We start from the raw sequence: 21,961 nt of genomic DNA on the forward strand, positions 1-21,961 counted from the left end.
TTGAGAAAACGTAATTGAATATTTTAATGAGAAAAGATATATTTATTTTTAGATATAAAATGTGGATATACTGAGTTAAGATAGAGGGAGTACTACTAGTATAATTCTAGTTTGTTCTGGTCTTCTAGGTTGGGAATGGGTTTCGGTGATTGAATTATTATAAAGGAGTGCATTTATGATTGTTAGATGAAAAGGAAAATAGCTATGGTTGTGACCACACACATGTAATTCTATGTTATGTGGAATATTAACTATGAAAATGAAAGTAGGTATCATTGTTTATTAAAATTTTGTCCAGCTTTCAACCACTGCATCCATAATACTGCCCTGGGCCTTCAATTTTGCTTGTGTCCTTTTTATTGTTGGGAAGCTTTACTGACACTTGTAACAAAATTTAGTAGGATGGTGTAATGTGTGAATTGAATCGAGTCAATAATCGAGATCGGACTTGTTTATAATGTTTAGTATATTAATATTACTGGTCATGTTTATAACATATACAGTACTTTATTTACATGTAGTAGAAAACTTTAAAGACCGTAACATAAATGATTATTTAAGTATTTTCGTATGCTGTATACAACCTCTGTCCCCTAAATTTTGACACAGTTTACCTTTTCGGTCCGTCCCTGAAATTTTGACACACTTCATTTTTACCATTTTTTATAGTGGACCTCATATTTCACTAACTCATTTCTACTCACATTTTATTATAAAACTAAAAAGTAGGATCCACATCCCACCTACTTTTTCAACTCACTTTCCATTACATTTTTTAAAATCCGTGTCGGGTCAGAGTGTGTCAAAATTTGGGGGATGAAGGTAGTATAATTTTTGAGTGACGGACGGTCATACTCATTTATCTTGAATAACATGACAAATTATAGCATTGAGACTATTGGTGATTGGCTGCATAAACAGAGTGTTAATCAATATAGATTAGCAGATACCTAATGACAGATTATGTTTGTGTTTGTAAGTTTTAAGTTTTGCCCTTGCTCTGTCCTTTTTTGTCGAATCTTCTTTCTATATAATGTTACTACTTGCAAAGGATTTTCATTCTTGTAAAAAAATATTGAAATCCTAACCCCACGGGTCCTCCATATCTCCTGGTTCGATATTATTGTGAGGGGTTTTCACTTAAGGTACGTAGTGGCCTACTAAGGGAAAGTGTCATAAAACTATCGCCGTGCACCCTCCGTGCCCACAACTCTTCAATTAGATCCTTCTATTAATAAAGAGCATCCACTTGGCGCATGTTGGCAAATTCTTGTGAGGCGGCCGGCTTCATCGAGAGGTACCCCGTCGTACACTAGGGGTGGCCGTTCGTGGCTTGGACCCCTTCGTCATTGCCCAACTAGTCGGTGTCGCCTTGTCTTCGACGTCAGTTGGTAGGGTAATGCGGGTACATTATTTGGGATACGCATGTGCGATCCCACAAGGCGCGTTGGGCCCAATTGCCGCCCATCGAGCTGAGCACACCAAATGCCCCTCCCCCGTCCTGCGCGCCACTCCTGTCGTTCCAAAGTAGCCTTCCTTTCATCACTTGTTTTTCCCATCGTCTTCCAAAGACAGCCCAGGAAAATCCCATCCGCCAGTAGAGCCCTATCATGCGGTTGACGTTGGCTACAAATGAGCGGTGGACAGCCCGCACTTCGTTGAAGAGGAGACAGTTCGGACTAGCCGGTGGCTAGCCTACTATTGGAGATGCTCTTATTACAAGCATGTGTACTATTGTTTCAAAAACGTCCCATGTACACATTTCAGTCTGCTCAAATAAACGCAATAGACCAATAAATTGAGCTTTTATTTTTATGAAATTATAAAATTAGAAGTGTCAAATAATTTTTTTTAATGTATTAAAATCAAACTATAAAACATAACGAATGACTCTAACATTTGAAAAAGTATTTTAGGTTTGTTTAAGTGTAATAGTGAAGATAGATACTATTCCCTCATTCCCATAAATAGATATTGCACTTTCCTTTTTAGTTTATTTTACAAAATATGTCACATTTCTTTTTAGAAAAAGTCTCTATCACATTAATATAAATATAATATTTTTTTTCTCTCTCCATTTAACACACAAAACAACATCTCCTAAATTCTCATGCTATTATCAAAATATGTCATCTATTATGATTTATGAGACGAAGGGAGTATATTTTATTCAAAAATCAAAATAAGAATAGTTTTGAAGTATAATTTAATTTAAAACTACTTATTTATTCCATTCTAGATTATAATATACCGTTAGAGATGATGTAATCAATTTTCTCGATATCAAAATGTTGTATAGGCAATTGGAAATTTATATCGCAAAATTTGTATTGACAATTAGATATTTTCATTTATCGATAACAAGATACATTACCTAAAATACAATCAAATTAGAAAGTGACAATTACATAATTTTGATTTTGGTTAGCAAAGAGTTTAGTGATATTTAATCTGTAGATCTAACGGTAGCTAGCAAGAACGCATCTCCATCGTATGGCTAAAGTCAAACGCTTTCCCGCCAATTACCAAGCGAGAGTATGCTTTGAATGGGAATATGAATATCATCTGAAATCAAGAAGAAAATGGAGAATGCTAAAGTCAAGGATCACAGAGAAAAAGTCAAGGAAAATAAAAATAAAAAGAAAAGGAAAAGAAAAACTACCTAAATTAGGACGAGAGAGAGATTGAGTTTCAGACATCGAGGCATGATGCTGAAGAAGAGGAGAGGAAGCAATGCAGTTTCGAGAAGGGCGAGGCCATGAATTCAGTGAAGAAGAAAGGATGAGCTTCGACAAAAATAGCGAGGGGGAGGAAGATCTTAATGCGCTGACGAAATTCCGGATTTCCAAGGCGTTGAGGGAGACCCTCAAGGACAAGGGAATCGAGTCCTTGTTTCCGATTCAGGCCATGACCTTCAATACCATTCTCGATGGTTCTGATTTGGTCGGTAGGGCTCGCACTGGTCAGGTTAGATCATTTTTTATTCATCATTGATGCTATTATGCAATTTACTTTTGCAATTAAGATTTCCATTTTTTATTGCGAATTTAAGCTCTCATTCTCCGAATCAAGCATATGATCAACTGAGTCTCAAGCATTATTTTACTTGTTTTTAACTGTTGGATCAGTAAATGATCAGATTATTAGGCATCCTCGATTAGGTAATTTATTGCTTCACAATATATGCTTTGGAATCTTATCAGGGTAAAACATTGGCTTTTATGTTGCCTATATTGGAATCGTTGACGAATGGGCCAGCAAAAACATCAAGGAAGACCGGATATGGAAGGCCACCAAGTGTTCTTGTGCTTTTACCCACTAGGGAGCTGGCCACTCAGGTATATAATCATCCATTGTTTCCATATTTCTAGTTATCCAATCCTTTGTCAATGTTTTCTTCACAGTTTAAACTTTGCTTCTGTTTCTTGATTGGTTGATCCTGAGCCCAACTTTTTCCTACATGGACATAGGTGTATTCTGACTTTGAGATATACGGCGGATCGTTAGGGTTGAACTGTTGTTGTCTGTATGGGGGTTCACCATACCAGCCACAGCAGATTCAGTTGAAAAGAGGTGTTGACATTGTTGTTGGTACTCCTGGTCGCATTAAGGTTGGTTTTCTCATAGGAGTTGATAGTAAGGTTGAAAAGGGACTTAGTCATTATTTTATACTACATGCTATTGCTTCCACTAGAGCATGTGGCTACATATGGAGCTTGTAAACTCGATGTGCAGGATCACATAGATAGACAAACGATTGACTTGAGTGCACTAAAGTTTCGTGTACTTGATGAGGCTGATGAAATGCTGAGGATGGGTTTTGTTGAAGATGTTGAGCTTATCTTGGGTATGTCACAAGTGGATATATCATAAAAATGTATGTGATGTATATTTTATTACGCTAGTCCTCTGATGTTGATGCTACATAAGAGATGCAGTACTTGGCTTATGTTTTTAAGAGTGTGGCTTCGCTTATGCTTAGTTTGTGATTTTTTTAGTGTAATGTTATTTTTTGCTCATTCACTTTTCATGATCATATTGTTTCTGTTATTGATTTGAAGGCAAGGTAGAGGATGCAAGTAGAGTCCAAACACTTCTTTTTAGTGCTACTTTACCAGAATGGGTAAAGCATGTATGTCTTTTACTCCCATTCTTGCATCTTTCCTATTCTCGCTATATTGTATCTCTATTTCATCAGAAACTTTTTCAACCTTACTTCGTTGAGAATTTTAAGTACTCTCAATGCCAGATTGCAGCAAAATTTCTAAAACAAGATAAGAAAACTACGGATCTTGTTGGAAATGAGAAGATGAAGGCTAGCACCAACGTGAGACATATCGTTCTTCCCTGCTCTGGCTCTGCCAGATCCCAAATTATTCCTGATATTATTCACTGCTATAGTAGGTTGGTAGCCTCTTATCATCCTACTAAATTTGTTAATATTTTAAAATTCTATTATTTCATAAGCAACACACTCTCTTTCTTTTTCTTTCTCATTCTCCCTCATGGTTCTTCAGTGGAGGCCGCACTATTATCTTTACGGAGACAAAGGATTCTGCTTCCACACTAGCTGGATTACTACCTGGAGCACGTGCTTTGCACGGCGACATACAACAGGCTACACGTGAGGTAGAAACTTATCCTGTAATGTTATGTCTACTATTGCTCGTTTTCTAGTAGTAGAATTGTTTTTTGGTCTTTTATCAGTAGATATTACTAGCATATTAGGAAAACTTGTGCTTCTATGACGAATTGATACGTATGCTTCTAGTAGTAGAATTACAAATTTAACTGATTAAGCAAAAATCTAAATTGCATTCAGGTCACACTTTCTGGATTCAGATCTGGAAAATTTTCAACCCTTGTGGCTACAAATGTAGCGGCACGTGGGTTAGATATTGATGACGTCCAGCTAATTATTCAGGTGTTTTTTGCCCTCCTAAATTTGTCTTGATGCACATACATACTTCTTTTTGGTAATTATGATCATGTTATGTTGCTTTCTGCCTTGACATGTTAAATACATGTGTTTTTGTGCTCTAGTGTGAACCACCTCGCGATGTAGAGGCATACATTCATCGGTCTGGAAGAACGGGAAGAGCAGGTGATTTCCTGATACATAGGAGTATATCCTATGCATCTGAAATTTACATAATTATCTACAAGTTTCCAATATAGAAAGCATAATGATGCTTTAATTAGGGAAAACTGGCATTGCTGTAATGCTTTATGATCCAAGGAAGTCAAACTTTTCAAAGATAGAAAGAGAATCTGGGGTGAAATTTGAACATATGTCAGCTCCACAGCCAGCAGATATAGCTAAAGTTGCTGGTGCAGAAGCTGCTGAGAAAATAGCTGAGATATCTGATAGGTATTTGTGTATCTTTTATGTCATTTTGTCAGGGAGTAATGAAATAACCTAAGATATTTCTACTATATCGAAAAACATGTAGAGTCATACCTGTATTTAAGGATGCTGCTGAAGAGCTAGTGAAGTCATCTGTTCTGTCCCCAGCAGAATTGCTAGCAAAGGCACTGGCGAAAATTGCTGTAAGTCCTTACTTACGTCGATTGTGGTCGAACATCAAGTTATTTTAATATTTACAGAAGGCTTCATCTTTTGCAGGGCTATACTGAAATTAGGAGTAGGTCACTTCTCACTTCAATGGAAAACTATGTTACCGTTCTTCTTGAGTGTGGAAAGCCCATTTACACACCTTCGTGAGTTCTTACAAGTGATTATGGTATACTAGTATTCATTTGCGTTATTTGTGACATTGATATGATTCTGTATGATATGTTAGCATGCTTAATCCTTTACGGGGCATTGACACTACAGCTGACACAAAGCGGCGAGAATAGATAGCACTGATGGTGGTTTGGTTAGGCTTGTTGGGTGCATAAATCCTAATTTCACTAGTAAGAATATAAACAACATTTTACATCCGTAGTTTGAATACAAACTCATCCAATCTGGTGTCTTCTGCAGTGGAATCTGATAAGTAAGATTTCAATTAAGTGTTTTCATAATCTTCTTCCATCCGAAGAAATGATTCATTAAAAAAACATTCATGTCCACTATTATCAGCTGCAGAAAATATAACAAGGAGAAGTTTTTTCCCCCTTTATTCTTGTAGAGTCATTTGAGTCTTTTACATTCATTTGCTATAGAAACTTCTTACCTGAATAAAATTCAGCATTGTAACAATGACATCATCCATTTAGATTAAGAACCTAATTGTTTCGAAGGTATATCAAAACATGTACTCGTTCTGAGTTATTTTAATTTCTGAATTTCCCTCTCTTTTCTCGCGTCTCTTTTTTACTTTGCTAAAGGGCATTCATACCCTTGATAGAGAAATTATATTGCAAGAAGGCTTGAGTCCATGTGCAATTTTGGTAGAACAGTAAGCTTAGGTAGACATATAGTGGTTTCCTTGGTGGGAGGTGTTTGGTGAGCTCTCTGCATTAATATTATGTTTGTGTGTGTGAATTGTTCTCTTCATTATCACTAATCACTTAAAAAATGATGATTTTCCAGCTTTGTCTATGGTGTTCTCCGAAGATTTCTACCAGAAGAGAAAGTCGAATCAATCAGGGGCCTTTCGTTGACCGCTGATGGAAAGGGTGCAGTGTTTGATGTGGCTACTGAAGATCTGGACCAGTTTATTGCCGGTTAGTTACTGCTGCATATTGAGAACTTTTTTGTATATATCATGGACTCTCATGACATAGCTGCATCATGGGGTTGCAGAGCCGAAAAATCATTCTGGGGTAAGCCTGGAGGTCGTGAAATCATTGCCCCGATTGCAAGAAAGAGAGCAGGTAAGAGGAGGGGGGAGATTCGGAGGTGGAGGTGGAGTTGGAGGGCGTGGTGGTGGTTACTCGGAGAGACGAGATGGTAGGTTATCTAGTGGAAGAGGAGGCGGGAGAGGAGGATTTCCAGATAGGAGGAATGAAAGATTCGCTAGAGGTGGTGGTGGAAGAGGTCGCGCGAATAACAACCGTAGATGGTGAAGCATTCTGCATTTCTCTCTTCCAGATCAAACATTGCTGAATCTGAGTAAAATATGGCATGTCAGGGGAATATAAGTTTTGGTCATTATTGACATTTTTTAAGGGAAAGTTTTGGTGATCATTATCAAGAGAATAACTTCTTTTCCCTCCATTTAATTTGTAGTATATTTTTCATTGTAGTAACATAGTTAGGTCTTGCTCTTCACCTGTATGCAAGATTTATGGATATATGACAATCATAACTACAATTAATTATTTGGTTGGTTTACTCTATCATTCAATATACATTTATAATCATTACTCATATCAATCAATATTCATTTACGCTCACAGGCTACTTTTCTTGTATGACACTTAATTATTTCTTGTATGACAGAATTATTCATTTACTCATATCAATCATAACTATAATTAATTATTTTGTTGGTTAGTAGGAGTAATTGTCGTTGAATGTGTATTTTCATATCTTGTATGACACTTCAAAGAATCCCTATCTAAAACGAAACTGCAAGCATCAACCTCAAAATCATAGCAAGAGCCAAATTGTTAATAGACTACGTTTACTCAAGATTTTTGAAGTTTTTATTTCGCTCTTATTTTGTTGACTAGTGAGAATTTCAAATATTGATTGACTGAATTATACTCCATCCATCCCTTAAAAATATGAACTTTGGCTCTCCCAGAACTTCATACTCCTAAGTCCTAAAAACATTATCTACCAATACATGTAATTTTATATTAATTAAATACTACATTCATTGATATCATAATAATGTAATGCTATTTTTAGTCAGAAAATGCATGAGAGACGAGAAAAATGATGGTTTCAAAAGAATCTAATATAAGCTTGAAAGCCCAACAGCTCATTATAGTATAAGATGCTTCACCTCAACTCAACTAAAAGGATCACATTCCAATTAAAAGAATCAAATTTGGACTGGGGATGATAATGCATGCGTGTAACAAAATGAAGAAAGGATAAATAACAGAAATTGAAAACTAGCCAAGCATCAACGGATTTAAAAAATAAATACTGAGTCAACGTAACAATATATGTTCTAAACTAAGAAATCATGATGAGTCTTTATTCCACTTGAGATGTTGTAACACAACAACGTTGTTGAATTTTTCACATTGTGTGCGAGCATAAACATTAAAAACCGTAAGGATCAAATCAATGTAGAGAAAGTGGTAATTAATTAATTATTAATGGACCCATTAATCCCTTGATTAGGGTTCCAAAAGGGATCAAAATGTAGGCCAACAGAAGAGATCAAAGGAAGTCCCTTTGCTTTCACAATCTTGATCATAACACTATATCCATGCACAACTCCCTTTTCCAATCTATGAAGCCTCTTGTATCCAATTGTAGTTCCTTTAGCAACCCTAATCCCGTCCACGTAAATTTCGTGTTTCTTCACCCTTTGCCCTAGTCCAATAGCTTCTTGTATCCTAATCACATTAAACTTGATCTTTTCACTTCTTGATTTAAACTCAATCCAATAATCTCCCTTCTCCTTCTCACTCGGGGCCCAATATGTCCACAAATGATCGTCGTCCACCACATTTTTCGCCTCAAAACCTCCATTCTTACCACCTCGTTGGCTACTTGCTTTGACCAAACAATTTTGAGCCAAATTTGAGGAAAATATGGTGTCAATTGCTTCTCTAAATTGTTTCAATCTTTGTATGTCGCCTTTGGATATCAAACCGGTTGTGTTTGGTGGAACGTTGATTAGTAGAACGCAATTTCTACCGACGGATTTATAGTAGATATCGAGTAGTTCACTAAGCTTTTTTGGTGCTTGTGATTTGTGCCAAAACCAACCTTTTCTAATCGAGACGTCGCATTCCGCCGGCAACCAGTTTGTCCCTTTGGAGTCGCCGGAGTTGAGATAGCTACATAGTACATATATATGTTTGAATAATTGAATTGCTAAGAAAAGAACATTTTGATTAGGTTACATAATTTTTAAGATGAATGTGACATGGCCTCAAAATGGGCACTAATAATGGAGAATGAGAAAATGTGGCCACTAGTAATAATGTTTACTTTTTCGCTTATATCTAAGAGAAAGATCCAAAATGAATTATGCAACGTGGAGATAATGTTAGCTTTTTATTGGTACAAGCACTATCCATCCATATTATGAATGTTGCTTTTGGGATTCTAAAAAGAAAATGAATTTTGGAGTGGGAAATCTGTGAAATTGATCTACTTAATATTGAAAAGATTTTTATGGGTAAAATCATTTAATTTTGGTATCAAACTTTGACCCTTTTTATATTCTGGTTGACGAATTAAGTTCATGAGTCACAATTTCACAATCACAAAAAAGGTTCACGAGTTATAAATTACTTAGAGTAAGTTTGAACCACAAATACAAAAGTTGGAGGAATAAAAATCAATTTTTTCCTAGTGCACATATATATTGATAGATAGGAAGTCCCAATTTATTTTTATGGAGTTAGATGAATATGAGAAGTTCCTGCAACTGAGCCATGTAGTACTCATTGTAGAGCTTCTCATGTCCCATATCTAGGATCGTGGCATATCCCACGGCGAGAGGTAGAAGCCCGCATCAATTCCCCGGGCTTTGGCCGCGTCGACAAACTCTCTAACCACGTCCCCCCTCCCCGTTCTTCCACGGGCTCCCGATCACTGAGTGATCGGTGTATTCTGGACGGCCACAAGCAGAATCCATCGTGATGCTTGGCCGTCAGAATCATCAACGAGATGCCGGCTTGAGCAGCTGCATCGGCCCATTGGCTGGCATCGAGGCCCGTTGGATTGAAGACGGACGGGCTCTCCTTCCCGGTGCCCCATTCGCGGCCCGTGAAGGTGTTCACGCCGAAATGGAGGAACATTATGATCTCTCTCTGCTGCCATTTCAATTGGGAATATGATGGCAATGGAGGGATTGGAAGAGGTGGTGTTGCTACTTTAATTTGATCACTCCATGAGAGGGCTGATTGGAATAACAAAAGCAATGTGGAAATGTGATAGAAATTGTGAGGTTTAGTCATTATTATCATCTGGATAGCTAGTTTGATGGGATACTAATTTATGATAAATAAAAATAGAATTTGTGTGGGTGGGTGGGTTATGAAAATGGGGGACCAAAAATAAGAGAGATTCCTAAAGTAAGCCATGCCAAAAAGAGTGGCTAGATTGTGATTTGAGGTATGTTGTTTTATTATCAGCTAAGATGAAAATGTAAGGTCACTACATACTGAATGTTACTGTCATTCAAGGTCACGGGGAAGCCTTTACTACTATGTCACTCCATGCATATTCATTCTTGTTTCAAAACCTTCATCTCACATTTTAATACTATAGTAGTACAAATATAAATCACATGTTGGTTAATAAAGCTAGTCTATTATCTCTAACTTTTGTGTACTTCATCGGAAGGCGTAGCCACTAATTTTTGGTGCACATTTGATATTATCTTAATCTAGTTATCCATCAACATAATTTCTATAAAATTTGAAAATTTGAAGGCAGATAATGTGAGAATTGATGGTTAAATTAATATACGCATTGATGGCTCTTTAACTCCATTTGGCTATACAACATGAAAATGAAGGCAGATAATGTGAAAATTGATTGTTAAATTAATATAGCAGTTATGGCTCTTTAACTCCATTTAGATATTTAACATGAAAAAAAAGTCAATACCAATTAGGACTATTGAAATTTGACTATTCAAAAGTGGGATACAATTTTTGAATCTTACCACTATACTCAATTTTGAAGTATGTTAATTGAAAAGATGATGTGAGTTGGGCTACAAGGAGATATTATTTGTATTGTGGACTTTTGATCTTATTGGGCTGCATTTAAAAGTCAGGAAAATCTAAAATTAAATTTATCATTATCTCTATCTGTATCTCTTAAACAACTTTTTATTTTGAATTATATGATTGATTAAGAAAATAATTCCAAATATTCCTCTTAATGTTATTTATCATTTAAACACTTTATAAATATATCATATCATCCAGAATAAATCCCTAAGTACGAATTGTTTACCGACATCGTCAACCATTGGTATTGTCGGTATTGTCGCCTTCTCTTCGCCATATAAATGTACACCAACACAACACACAGATCCCACTTTAAAACTCTAGACTCGTCTTTGACTGTTTTTTTCCGGACTCAAGACATGCATAGTATGTAATTGTATCAAGAGGCAGGGCCTTTGGTAAGTATGTCATGGTAAATTCTAAATTCTAAAATGTACTCTCTTCGTTCCATAAAAGTCCGCATTCTTTCCTTTTTTTGTTGATTTAATAATTATTCTTTGATTTTAATTTATTTGTATTCAGTATAATAGTTTTTTATGAGTTTGATAATTTTCTTGGTTTTTACTTTAGTTATGTTAACATAAGATTTCGTATTTATTTAGTGTTTATCACTTTGGAGAACGATTTACAATGCTAATAAAATTATACTCCCTCCATCTTTGAATAGGAGTCTCATTTTTTTTATTTTAGTCTGTCTGCGAATAGGAGTCCAATAGGAGTCCCGATTCACTTTTACCATAAATGGTAATAGGGCCGCACCCTCCACTAACTCATTCCACTTACATTTCATTTAAAACTAATATATACAAGTGAGACCTTAATTCCACAAACTTTTTTCCACCAACTTTTCTTAACATTTCTTAAAATTCATGCCGCCAAGTAATGAGACTCCTAATGGCGGACGGAGGGAATATAATCCTATGTGATTTTATTTAATAATTAGTGAGTTTTACAAAAAAAATTTCTTTCTCCTTTGTGATCTTCAGCTGATTTCTTTCTACACCCCTCCTCATTAAAGTGACCGAATTTTTGATACTTAACTTGTCTACTAATACTCTGAAAACTTTTGAAGCTTACTGTTTTAGTTAAGATTAGAGATGCCCAAGATTTACGGTTCGTACGGTTAATCGCAAAATCGTAACCGACAGTTATGGTTCCGAACAGAAACCGTGATATTTAAATGGAATCGAAACCGTCACTTTTGAAACCGTGGACCGGTTCAAGTTCCAAAATTCAGAAACCGTAACCGTGCCGGAACCGCCGGTTCCAAACCAGAACCTTGAAATCGAGCCAAAATTGGCGGAAACCGTGATTCAGAATCGTGAAAATCATAAAAAACCAATGGATCAAAACCGAAACCAAAACCAAAACAAAAACCGGCGGTGTTAGAACCGGATCCGTAATTGCGAAACACCGTCGCGGTTCGGTTCCGGTTTGACAATTTCTAAAATCGGAACTGATTGTTCGGAACCGTAACCGCCGGTTCCGAAACCGTATGCATCTCTAGTTTAGATTTTTGTTATCTAGCTATCTTATAGTTTGATGAATGGAAGTTCTATAATTGCTTCAATGTTATCGTTTATAAAGTGTTGATCTACTTCAACGTGTTTAGTGCAATCATGTTGAACCCGATTTTCTGAGATACCAATGAGAGTTTTTCTGTCACAAAACACCTACACGTCTTTGAAGATGGAGGGCTCAATTTTTCCATCAATTTCGTCAGGCATGAGACTTCAGTTAGACCATTCTTGATCCCCTTTAAATTATGCTTCGGTACTTGATAAAGACAACAATCCTTTGTTTTTTCCTTCTCCATTTTACAAGATTGCCTCTTACAATAGTAAAGTATCTAACTGTCAATTGGATTTATGGCCCAATCAACATCAATATATCCATGTATCTCCAAGTGTCAGTGTTTATCAAACAAGATATCATATCATGTTGGTGTAAGAAAATATATTTCTAACACATTAATGTGAGAGAAATAAAAAAGTAATTGGAGTAATAATGGAGAGAGAAAAAGAGTAATTGAATGTATTAATAGTAAATTATTTTTTTTTGAAAAAAAAATATAATATCTACTTTGTGACTGAAAAAGTGCATGAAAAAGTGCATGTAAGCTTATTCTATAAAATTTGATTTAGTAATAATATGGGAAAGCTTTGACCAAATCTTCTTCCTTTTCTGAGTTTTCTCCTTCTTCAACATGCATCCTTTTAGATCCTCGTAACCAGTGGCGGACCTAGTAAGTGCCATGGGGATCCATGAAACCTCCAAAAGTTTTACGTATTAATATATATATATATATATATATATATATCCACCCATTTTAACAAAAATCGTAGTGGTGCAGTTGGCTTCTTCCTCGGCCTTAAGAGCGAAGAGTGGTGAAGAGTGGCGAGAGTTAGACTCCCAGCTAGGGCAGTTTATTTGCTCTCCATTGAACTTTTTGATTAAGAGTTTATTCACTCCATTTTCACAGATTCTTCCCATATCTATAAATGTCCTTATTTTTTTTTATTTATATTTGACTTGAGTTTGATTCTTACAAAAATTTTACTTTTTAATCAAACATTTGAGAGTTCGATTCTTACTATAAGAACAATTACTATTTTTTTTTCATTTTACATTGATTTTTCTATTTTATATTTTATGTGTTTCTATTTATATCACTTTTTTATTCTACTTGTTATATCGCTAATATTAAGAAATTCAGTTTAAATCTATCTTTTCTTAATAATTTATGTTTTATTTTATTTTTTTTAAATTCTCTCTTTTCAACAATCACCTTACACATCCTCTAACTTTTATAACTGGTTCTCTTAGTCATCGGTGCTAAAAAATACCACGGTACTAGGAACACTGGTTTGGAACCCCCATCATAAAATTCATGCGCCCGCTACTGCTCGTAACTTTAGTACTCCCTCACTTAATAATTTATCACCATTTAACTACGTATAATTTGACTTGAATTATGTGTCCTATTTTCATATTTTAGTTTATAGTAAATGTAAGTGAAAATGATTTAGCTAAATTATTCAAATTGAATGTGGGGTACTCTAAAAAAATATTAGTAACAGTGAAATATGATAAATTTTTGAAAATGGACGAAAATAGAAATATAAATGATAAAATTTCAAGGACGTATGAAGTATTTAATTCATTAGATATTTTCTATTTTAATACCAATAATCCTAGTTTATTTTAAATATTTCAAAGCTAAATCTCTACTCGGAGCGTCAGATTAAATACTCGTATTAAGTAATTAATTACTATTCCCCCCATTTACGATTAAGTGTTTCAAGTTTCTTTTTTTCGTCCGTCCATGATTAAGTGTTGTTTATGTTTTACTATTTTTGATAACAGACCTCACATTCCACTTACTCATGATTACATTTACATTTTATTTTATACTCCCTTCATCCCAGATAATGTCTCACTTTGACCGGACACGGATTTAAGAAATGTAATGAAAAATGAGTTGAAAAAGTTAGTGGAATGTGAGTCCTACTTTTATATATTAGTTTTATAATAAAATGTAAGTAGGAATGAGTTAGTGAAATATAAGGTCCACTACTAAAAATGGTAAAAGGTGAAATAATACAAACTATTTAAGACGAAGAGAGTAATAAATATGAGTATATAAAAGTAGAACTAACAATCAATTTACATTTATTAAAACTCAAATCAAGTCAACTTAGAACACTTAATGGTGGATGATGGGAGCACTGAAAATACTTAGGACTCTGTATCTTGTCTTCGAAACTATTGTTTGCATGCTAACTAGGAGTAGTTCATGTACATAAAATATTTGGTTAAAGTTATTTTCTTCTTACGCGTTGTCTTTTCTATAATTTAATGTATACATTTATTACTCTAAAGGACGCAACGTAAAGAGAACTAGAGAAGTGTTGTTCAATATAATAAATCAGAAAAATAAAACTAAAAAAATATCACTAAACCAACGTCCTAAACTACATAGTAGTACTTAATTGAGAGTATCATCATCCAGGGACGGATCCAGAAATTCTTTATAGGTGGGGCAAAATTCTATACAAAAAGATTTTAAGATTTTGAGAAGGGGCATTTATAAAGGTATTTCAAAAAAAATTAAAAATAGTCATTAAAATAGCACAAAATAAATTTTTTTGAGGTGGGGAATTTGCCTCTTGTTGAGAGCACATAGATCTGTCCCTGTCATCACTGGCGGAACTAGTATAGGGACAAACCCCCACTCCAGCGGGGGCTTGCCCGGCGCCGGTCGCTCATTTATAGGTAGGAGGAGTTGAAGAGGTTGAAGGGGAAGGGAGAGAGGGAACACAACGGTGAAAGAAAGAGGAGGCGGAAATGGGTGTGGTGAGACGGGCGCAGAGGAGATAGGAAAGGGAGGGAGAAAATGGGACAAAAAAGGGAGGGAGAAAATGAGAGAAAAAAAGTATTTTCGTACTACTACTTCACTGTTTGTCAGTTGATTTAGTGTATACACTCACGAAAGACTATGAAAATTTTTATTTAGAAAATTTTATTCATTCTTAAAAAGATTTGGTACTTTTATAAAATCTTTAAATTTTTGCATTTTATGTGATAAAATGTCATACTATTATCTTCTATTTGTAATTAATTATTATATGTATACATAAATCACTTGTATTTACTTATGTTATTTTCTAATTATCTTATAATATCATAATCTATGTATATTTTTATTACTCCCTCCGTCCCCAAAGGATATGCACTTTGGGTTTGGCACGGGTTTTAATGTAAAATTGGTAAAGTAAGAAAAAGGTAGAGAGAAAAAGTAATTAAAGTATTGTTAGTGGAGAATGAGTCTCACCTCATTAGAGAGAAAAGACTTTCCAAAATTAGAAAGTGCATATTCTTGTGGGACGAACTAAAAAGGAAAGAGTGCATATTCTGGTGGGACGGAGGGAGTCATATAAAAAGTATTGTTTTCTTTGTCTACAATTTAAAGTTACATTTTGACTCATCGTGAGTTTTAAAAAGTTATTTGACTTTGTAAAAGAAATGAGTGAAAAAGTGAGTAAAATTTTAGTCTTCTTTTATATTCTATAAATTAATTTTATAATAGAATATGATGGTAAATAATTTGTACCATTAATTGACAATTCTGATATTGTGGCACTAGTAGAATAGGCTATCCGCTCTTGGAGATAATTAGGATATTAGTGCCACGCTGGCATATTTTTAGTTAAAATTCAGCACCGACTTCTTTAAGTTTCTGGTTGCGCCACTGTCTGTCATCATCCGATCCCAATAGTGCATCTACTTAAAAAGAAATCTCTGCATTCGCCCCTCCAAACCCACCACTACTGAGATGATGCCAAGAAAATATTGAAAACTAAACAGTGGATTTCACTATTTCAATTCAAAAATGGTGATAAATCGTACATTCATTGTTCCTGCACCAAAAAAATTAAATATTTGGTTTGACATTCAGACTTAAGCCAATTCGCAGCTGCAAAGCATTAAATGTTGAAGGTTGGAAATTGGTGTTTAAAGCGGGAAGAAAAAATACTGATAAAATGCAGACAAAATTGGGACATGCTGCTTCACGATGCATTATTTCCCTCCACCACTTGCCGTAGTTCTTGTCTCCCTCATAACCATTTTTTACACTCCATACACAATCATATTCCACGTATTTCCCCACCAATATTTAGAAATATTGTATGCCACCTTTATCCTCTCGTATTTTATTTTCTATATATATATATATATATATATAATGATTGTGTGTTTAATTCCGGAATAATTCCTTATTCATTAGTCAGATAGCTCTTTCTCATTCTTGTTGTTCCTTTATACATGAACAAAAAGTGAAGCACTATACTGGTAAAAAGATGGTGTCATGTTTTACCGAGTGGATAAATGTGAGTTGAAGCAATGGATCAGAAATTGACTTGCTAGTCAATACACACACCACTTTAATTTCAACCTGTCTTGAAAACCGTACATCTCATGTGAATTAACACTCCCCACCTACAAAATCCTCACCAATATTGACCAATTCTACTACTATTACTTACGTGGTGGGGCTCCCGGGGCATATGTTGCACTTAAACTATTATGCGAAGTAAATGTTTATCACGCAAATATGTTTTGATGGGCATTGGGTAAACTCTCTGCCATATTTAGTTTAGAGCTAACAATTATATTCAGTTTAAATACATTTAACTAATTAAAACTGAACAAAAATAAATGATAAGGAAAGTTTTTAATGCTATTAAGGATATTAATTTGTGTGTCTAATTATATCACCAACGTTTCATAAAGTGTTCCAATTAAAACTAGAGGACACAAATAAAAGAATCCTACGAAAACAAAAGATTAAGATAATTTGCTCTCAACTTAGGGACGCTTTCTTTTGCGTCCTAAATTTTGGTTATTTTTAAAAATGTCCAAACTCTAGTAAATTTTTGTATCCTTAAAAGATAAGTTTTTTTTACCGTGGTGGGTAGACGAAATTGAAAAAGTCACAATTGTAGAATGGCTTGAAAATTGTACAAATATGCTGAAATACTTCAAAATATTAGATTTCTCGTAACCTATTTAATTTAAATTCTTGTTTTTATTATATACTTTGTATGGATTAAAGATAATTTTATAAGAATCTTAATAAAAGACGACTTTTTTTAAAAAAAATATATAACAAGCTCAATTTGGTTGAATTTTTTTATATATAGTAATTTAGTTTCTATTATGTGCTTATTGAGTTTATAATCTATACTAATAGAGATATATATTTGTGTAGATTAAGTTTCTAAGAGCATCCACAATGGATGCCCGATCGCGCACCCGATCGGCCGAGATCGGGCTCGGGCGTGGTCGGGCATCCATTGCAGCCCTCGGTCACGCCCGAGCGCGACCGATAGTTCGGTTGCGACCGATCCCGAGCCCGATCGATCGGGCGCCCATTACAGAGGCGCGCCCGAGCCCGATCTAAAAAAAAATTATAAAAAAATTAATTTTTAATTATAAAAACTGATTTTTAATTCTAAAAAATCATTTTTTAAATTAAAAATTAAAAAATCATTTTTAAACTTGAAATAAAAAAACTATAATTTCACAACGATCTGTACTAAAAGACGGATCCGTGAATTAGTGAGCAAGTTTTGCATTACTTGAGTAAACCTTTTATAGATAGGTTTTCAACTCTAATTTTCATTGTAACTTCGATGTGGGACAAATGGTAGTTTTATAGATAGGTTTTCAACTCCAAATTTCTTTGTAATTTCGATGTGGGACAATTAGTTTTACACTTAAAAGAGAGTTTTTTTTTGCTTTATGTAAAAATTTGTTTGATTTCATTATATAATCTAGGTTAGCCTAATGATAAATGTATCTTGTTAAATTATAGAGTTTGTGTGTTCAAGCCCCAAACTCAACATATTTTTTTTATTATACTTTTCTCATTTTATTTGATTAATGTAAGTGTTTTATTTAAATTTATTGTGTTCTATAATAGTAAATTTATATTTTTCTATTTTTTATTTGATTAAAATTAAATATGAAATTTATAAATTCTTTTTTTAAAATTAAGTAATGCATGATTTTCATTTAATTTAGTATTTAATTCTTTTATTTATAATATATGAAAATATAAAAAAAATAATATTAAAATTGAAATGAGAAATGGATAAGAGGTAGGGCATCCACTAGGGCTCCACTATTGTAGAAAGATAGGGCATGCTGATGTGGCTTCCACTAGGACTCTCACTGGGGCTTCCACTAGGGCATCCATTGTGGATGCTCTAATACTCCATATAATATACCGTCAGCATGTGTAATGGATAAATTATGTATACTTAGGTGGTGTTCGGTTGTCAAGATAAAATAATATCAAGATATAATCTAGGATTGAGTTGTGAGATTATTTAAGTCATAGGGGGTTAGCTAAGACTAATTATCTCATGATTATCCATCTAAGATTGAGTTGTGAGATTGAATCTCATGAACCGAACACACTACAAATTTAATCTCGGATACAATCTTGCAAACCGAACACTCCCCTAATATACTCAGCATATCCTTGATCCGTCTTATTTATTTCCAATTTTACCCTTCCACATAAATTTGTATTCAAAATTTCAAATGCCAGTTTTGTCACCTTTTTAATCTGGACCGTTTACTAGCTAAATCTAACGGTTTACAATCGGTTTTAGTTAAATTCTAATGGACTACTTGCATGTGACTATGTATAATTGTATCAATCACCTATCAAGCATAGACCAAACATATTTATGACCAGCTGAATCATCAAGTGAAAAGAATGTGTAATAAAAACACAAAGATGAGAAAAAATCTCCATAGCATTAATAATTGACAACATTTGTACATCTTGCACCCTTTAAATTCAACACTCTCAACCTCAAATTCTTGCCACTTTCCACTCACCCACAATCCCACAAGCATGGCCAAAATGAACAACAACAACAACAAGATTCTACTAAACCACATCTTCTCCATTTTCAAAGAAACAATAAACCTCTCAATCCTTGCACTCCTCTTCTCCTTAGAATCCATATTCATCCTCCAAAAATGGGGGCCAATCTACCACACCCTCACCGCCCTATCCTTCCTCCTCTTCACCATTGCCAAACACCACCTCTCAAACCCTTCCCCACTCTACCTCGTCGACTTCTCATGCCTCAAGCCCCCTAACCACTGCCGGGTGCCACGATCCACCTACATCGAACATGTCAAAATGCTCGACTTCTTAGACGAAGAGAGCGTCTCGTTCATGGCCAAAGTCCTCAAACACTCCGGCCAGGGCGAGCAGACCTACCTCCCCCCGGCCATCCACTTCATCCCGCCAAAATCAAGCCACCACGAAGCCACACAAGAGGTCCACATGGCCCTCTTCCCCGTCCTCCAAGACCTCCTCTCCAAAACCAACACCTCCGCTACAGACATCGACGTCCTCATCGTCAACTGCAGCGGCTTCTGCCCCTCGCCTTCGCTGTCGTCCATCGTGGTGAACAGATTCGGCATGAGGGAGGATGTGAGGAGCTTCACCATCAGTGGCATGGGGTGCAGTGCAAGCGCGATGGCGGTTGACATGGCTGGGGACATACTGAGGAGTCGTGGGGAATCGAATGCGGTGATTCTGAGCACGGAGATTCTGTCGACGGGGTGGTATCCGGGGAGGGATAGTGCGATGCTGGTGCTGAATTGCGTGTTTCGGATGGGGGCGGCGGCGATGCTTGTGAGCAACAAAAGGGAGGTGAGGAAAAGGGCCAAATATAGGCTGGTTTGCAGCGTGCGGACGCAGAGGGCGTTTGATGATAAGGGGTATTATTCGGCTTTTAGAGATGAGGATTCTGATGGTTTTACTGGTGTTTGCCTCAACAGAGATTTACTGCAGGTTATTCTTCCTTATTTACTTTTATCAACATATTTTTTACTGTAAAAAGGATTAATTAAAATTATAAAGTTTAATCAAATTTTGGCATGTCCTATATTTTTTAAAATTTGACGGACAGGTCATCAAGTTTTAAAAATTGTCAATTGTCCAATTTGACTAATTTGTGCTATTATTTTTAGTTTCTTCTTCTAGTTGACAATTCGCATCATTAAAATTATTGGTAATACCAAAATTTTTTAATGTGTGTACCGATTTATCATCGAAATTGCATTAAAAAATGTTATTATATGACAATTGAGAACTTTAAATTTAGTGACTTATCATAAACAAAAGTTTATGAATTTATAAGCAATTAACCGAAAAAAAAATACTTTTTGGGGATAATTATGTAACATGTGTGTAGGCGGACTTGTTTATGTTGTCTTTGTATGTTGGTTGGCATGAATATCGTAATTATGATGGTTTTTGTCGCTTTCCCATAAGCATACATCGGACGAATACCATAATATGCACCTGAACTTATTTAGTGATCGAGGCACACTTTTCATGATGAAGGGCTTTTAAATTGGGAGAATGATATTTGACCACAATATTACCTAATTAGCTATAATGAGGACGCTTGTCGTAATTCACAACTAATATAACAATAACTATTCAATGTGGTTGGTGCGCTATTTCAATTTTTATACATAAGAGTATTGTATAAACAAATATTTATATACGCAACTCCTTTTTAGATACCAATTAAGTTATTTTTAGATCGATTTATTTTATAAGACTCTAAAAAGTCTTTTTTTTAGTTCATTTTAATTTATATGAATTCATGCTCCTCATATGAACTTTTTTAATCTAATTAAAATAAGTTAAAACTAGTGATCTCTATATTTTAGTTTAATAGTTGAAATTATTCTCTAGTTATGCATTATATATTAATTATTTTTTATCACTGTCCTTTATTATAACATCATTTGCATTTTTTTTCTATCGATTTAGAAAGAGAATATTTTTAGTTCATCTTTAGGAGTATTAAGGAGGTCTATTGGATTTACTTTTTCTAGATCCAATGATTAATAGATTTAGTTATTCCAAAAAAACTAATTTCAAATGTTGTTACTTTTGCTTGGCGCAGGTAGCCGGAGAAACCCTAAGATCGAACATAACAATACTCGGAAGAAAACTCTTACCCTACACAGAAATGATCATGTATACAATTTCCGTTATGAAGAAGAAATACATTGACAAATCGACGGAGATCTACGTGCCCAATTTCAAGAGCGTGGTGCAACATTTTTGCCTACCGGTGTCGGGGAAGCCGCTGATCAGGGAAATAGGGAAGGGGTTGAAGCTTGGAGAAAGGGAAATTGAAGCTGCATTGATGACATTACATAGATTTGGGAACCAATCTTCATCTTCTTTGTGGTATGAGCTTTGCTACATTGAAGCAAAGGAAAGGGTTAAGAAAGGTGACAGGGTGTGGCAGTTGGGCATGGGGAGTGGGCCCAAATGCAATAGTTTGGTATGGGAATGCATTAGGCCCATTGTTGGAGAGGCCCAAAGAGGAGTCTGGGCTGATTGCATAGTTAGCTACCCTAGATAAGTTGAATACATCTTAGTCCAATTTAGTAATTTTTGGGGTCTTGATATATGTCTAAATTGATGGATTTGATCTTCATGTTTATGTCCTACATATGTAGGTGTCTGTAATCTGCCAACTGTATTGTGCAAGGCTTTCTTTAGCTTTTTTGTTTA

At 35.1% G+C, this 21,961-nt stretch overlaps 2 protein-coding genes and 2 pseudogenes across 2 annotated transcripts; 2 read left to right on the top strand and 2 right to left on the bottom strand.

The window, feature by feature from the left end:
* The first annotated feature begins 2,582 nt into the window (after nt 1-2,582).
* On the top strand, nt 2,583-7,277 carry LOC125189493 (annotated as a pseudogene).
* Nucleotides 7,278-8,073: 796 nt separating this feature from the next.
* LOC125189494 (alpha-L-fucosidase 1-like) lies at nt 8,074-8,969 on the bottom strand (the record flags this gene model as incomplete). The annotated part of the gene is made up of 1 exon (XM_048086766.1): nt 8,074-8,969. A coding segment is annotated over one exon (753 nt), but the record flags the coding sequence as incomplete, so codon positions are not given.
* Nucleotides 8,950-10,239, bottom strand: LOC125187671 (annotated as a pseudogene).
* An 8,971-nt stretch (nt 10,240-19,210) lies between these two features.
* Nucleotides 19,211-21,961, top strand: LOC125190591 (3-ketoacyl-CoA synthase 6-like). Its single transcript, XM_048087921.1, has 2 exons — nt 19,211-20,212; nt 21,342-21,961. The coding sequence occupies exons 1-2, from the start codon at nt 19,259-19,261 to the stop codon at nt 21,807-21,809; spliced, it is 1,422 nt and encodes a 473-aa protein (XP_047943878.1). The 5' UTR covers nt 19,211-19,258; the 3' UTR covers nt 21,810-21,961.

Source organism: Salvia hispanica, chromosome 5 (genome assembly GCF_023119035.1).
Source record: "Salvia hispanica cultivar TCC Black 2014 chromosome 5, UniMelb_Shisp_WGS_1.0, whole genome shotgun sequence".
Lineage (NCBI taxonomy): Eukaryota > Viridiplantae > Streptophyta > Magnoliopsida > Lamiales > Lamiaceae > Salvia > Salvia hispanica.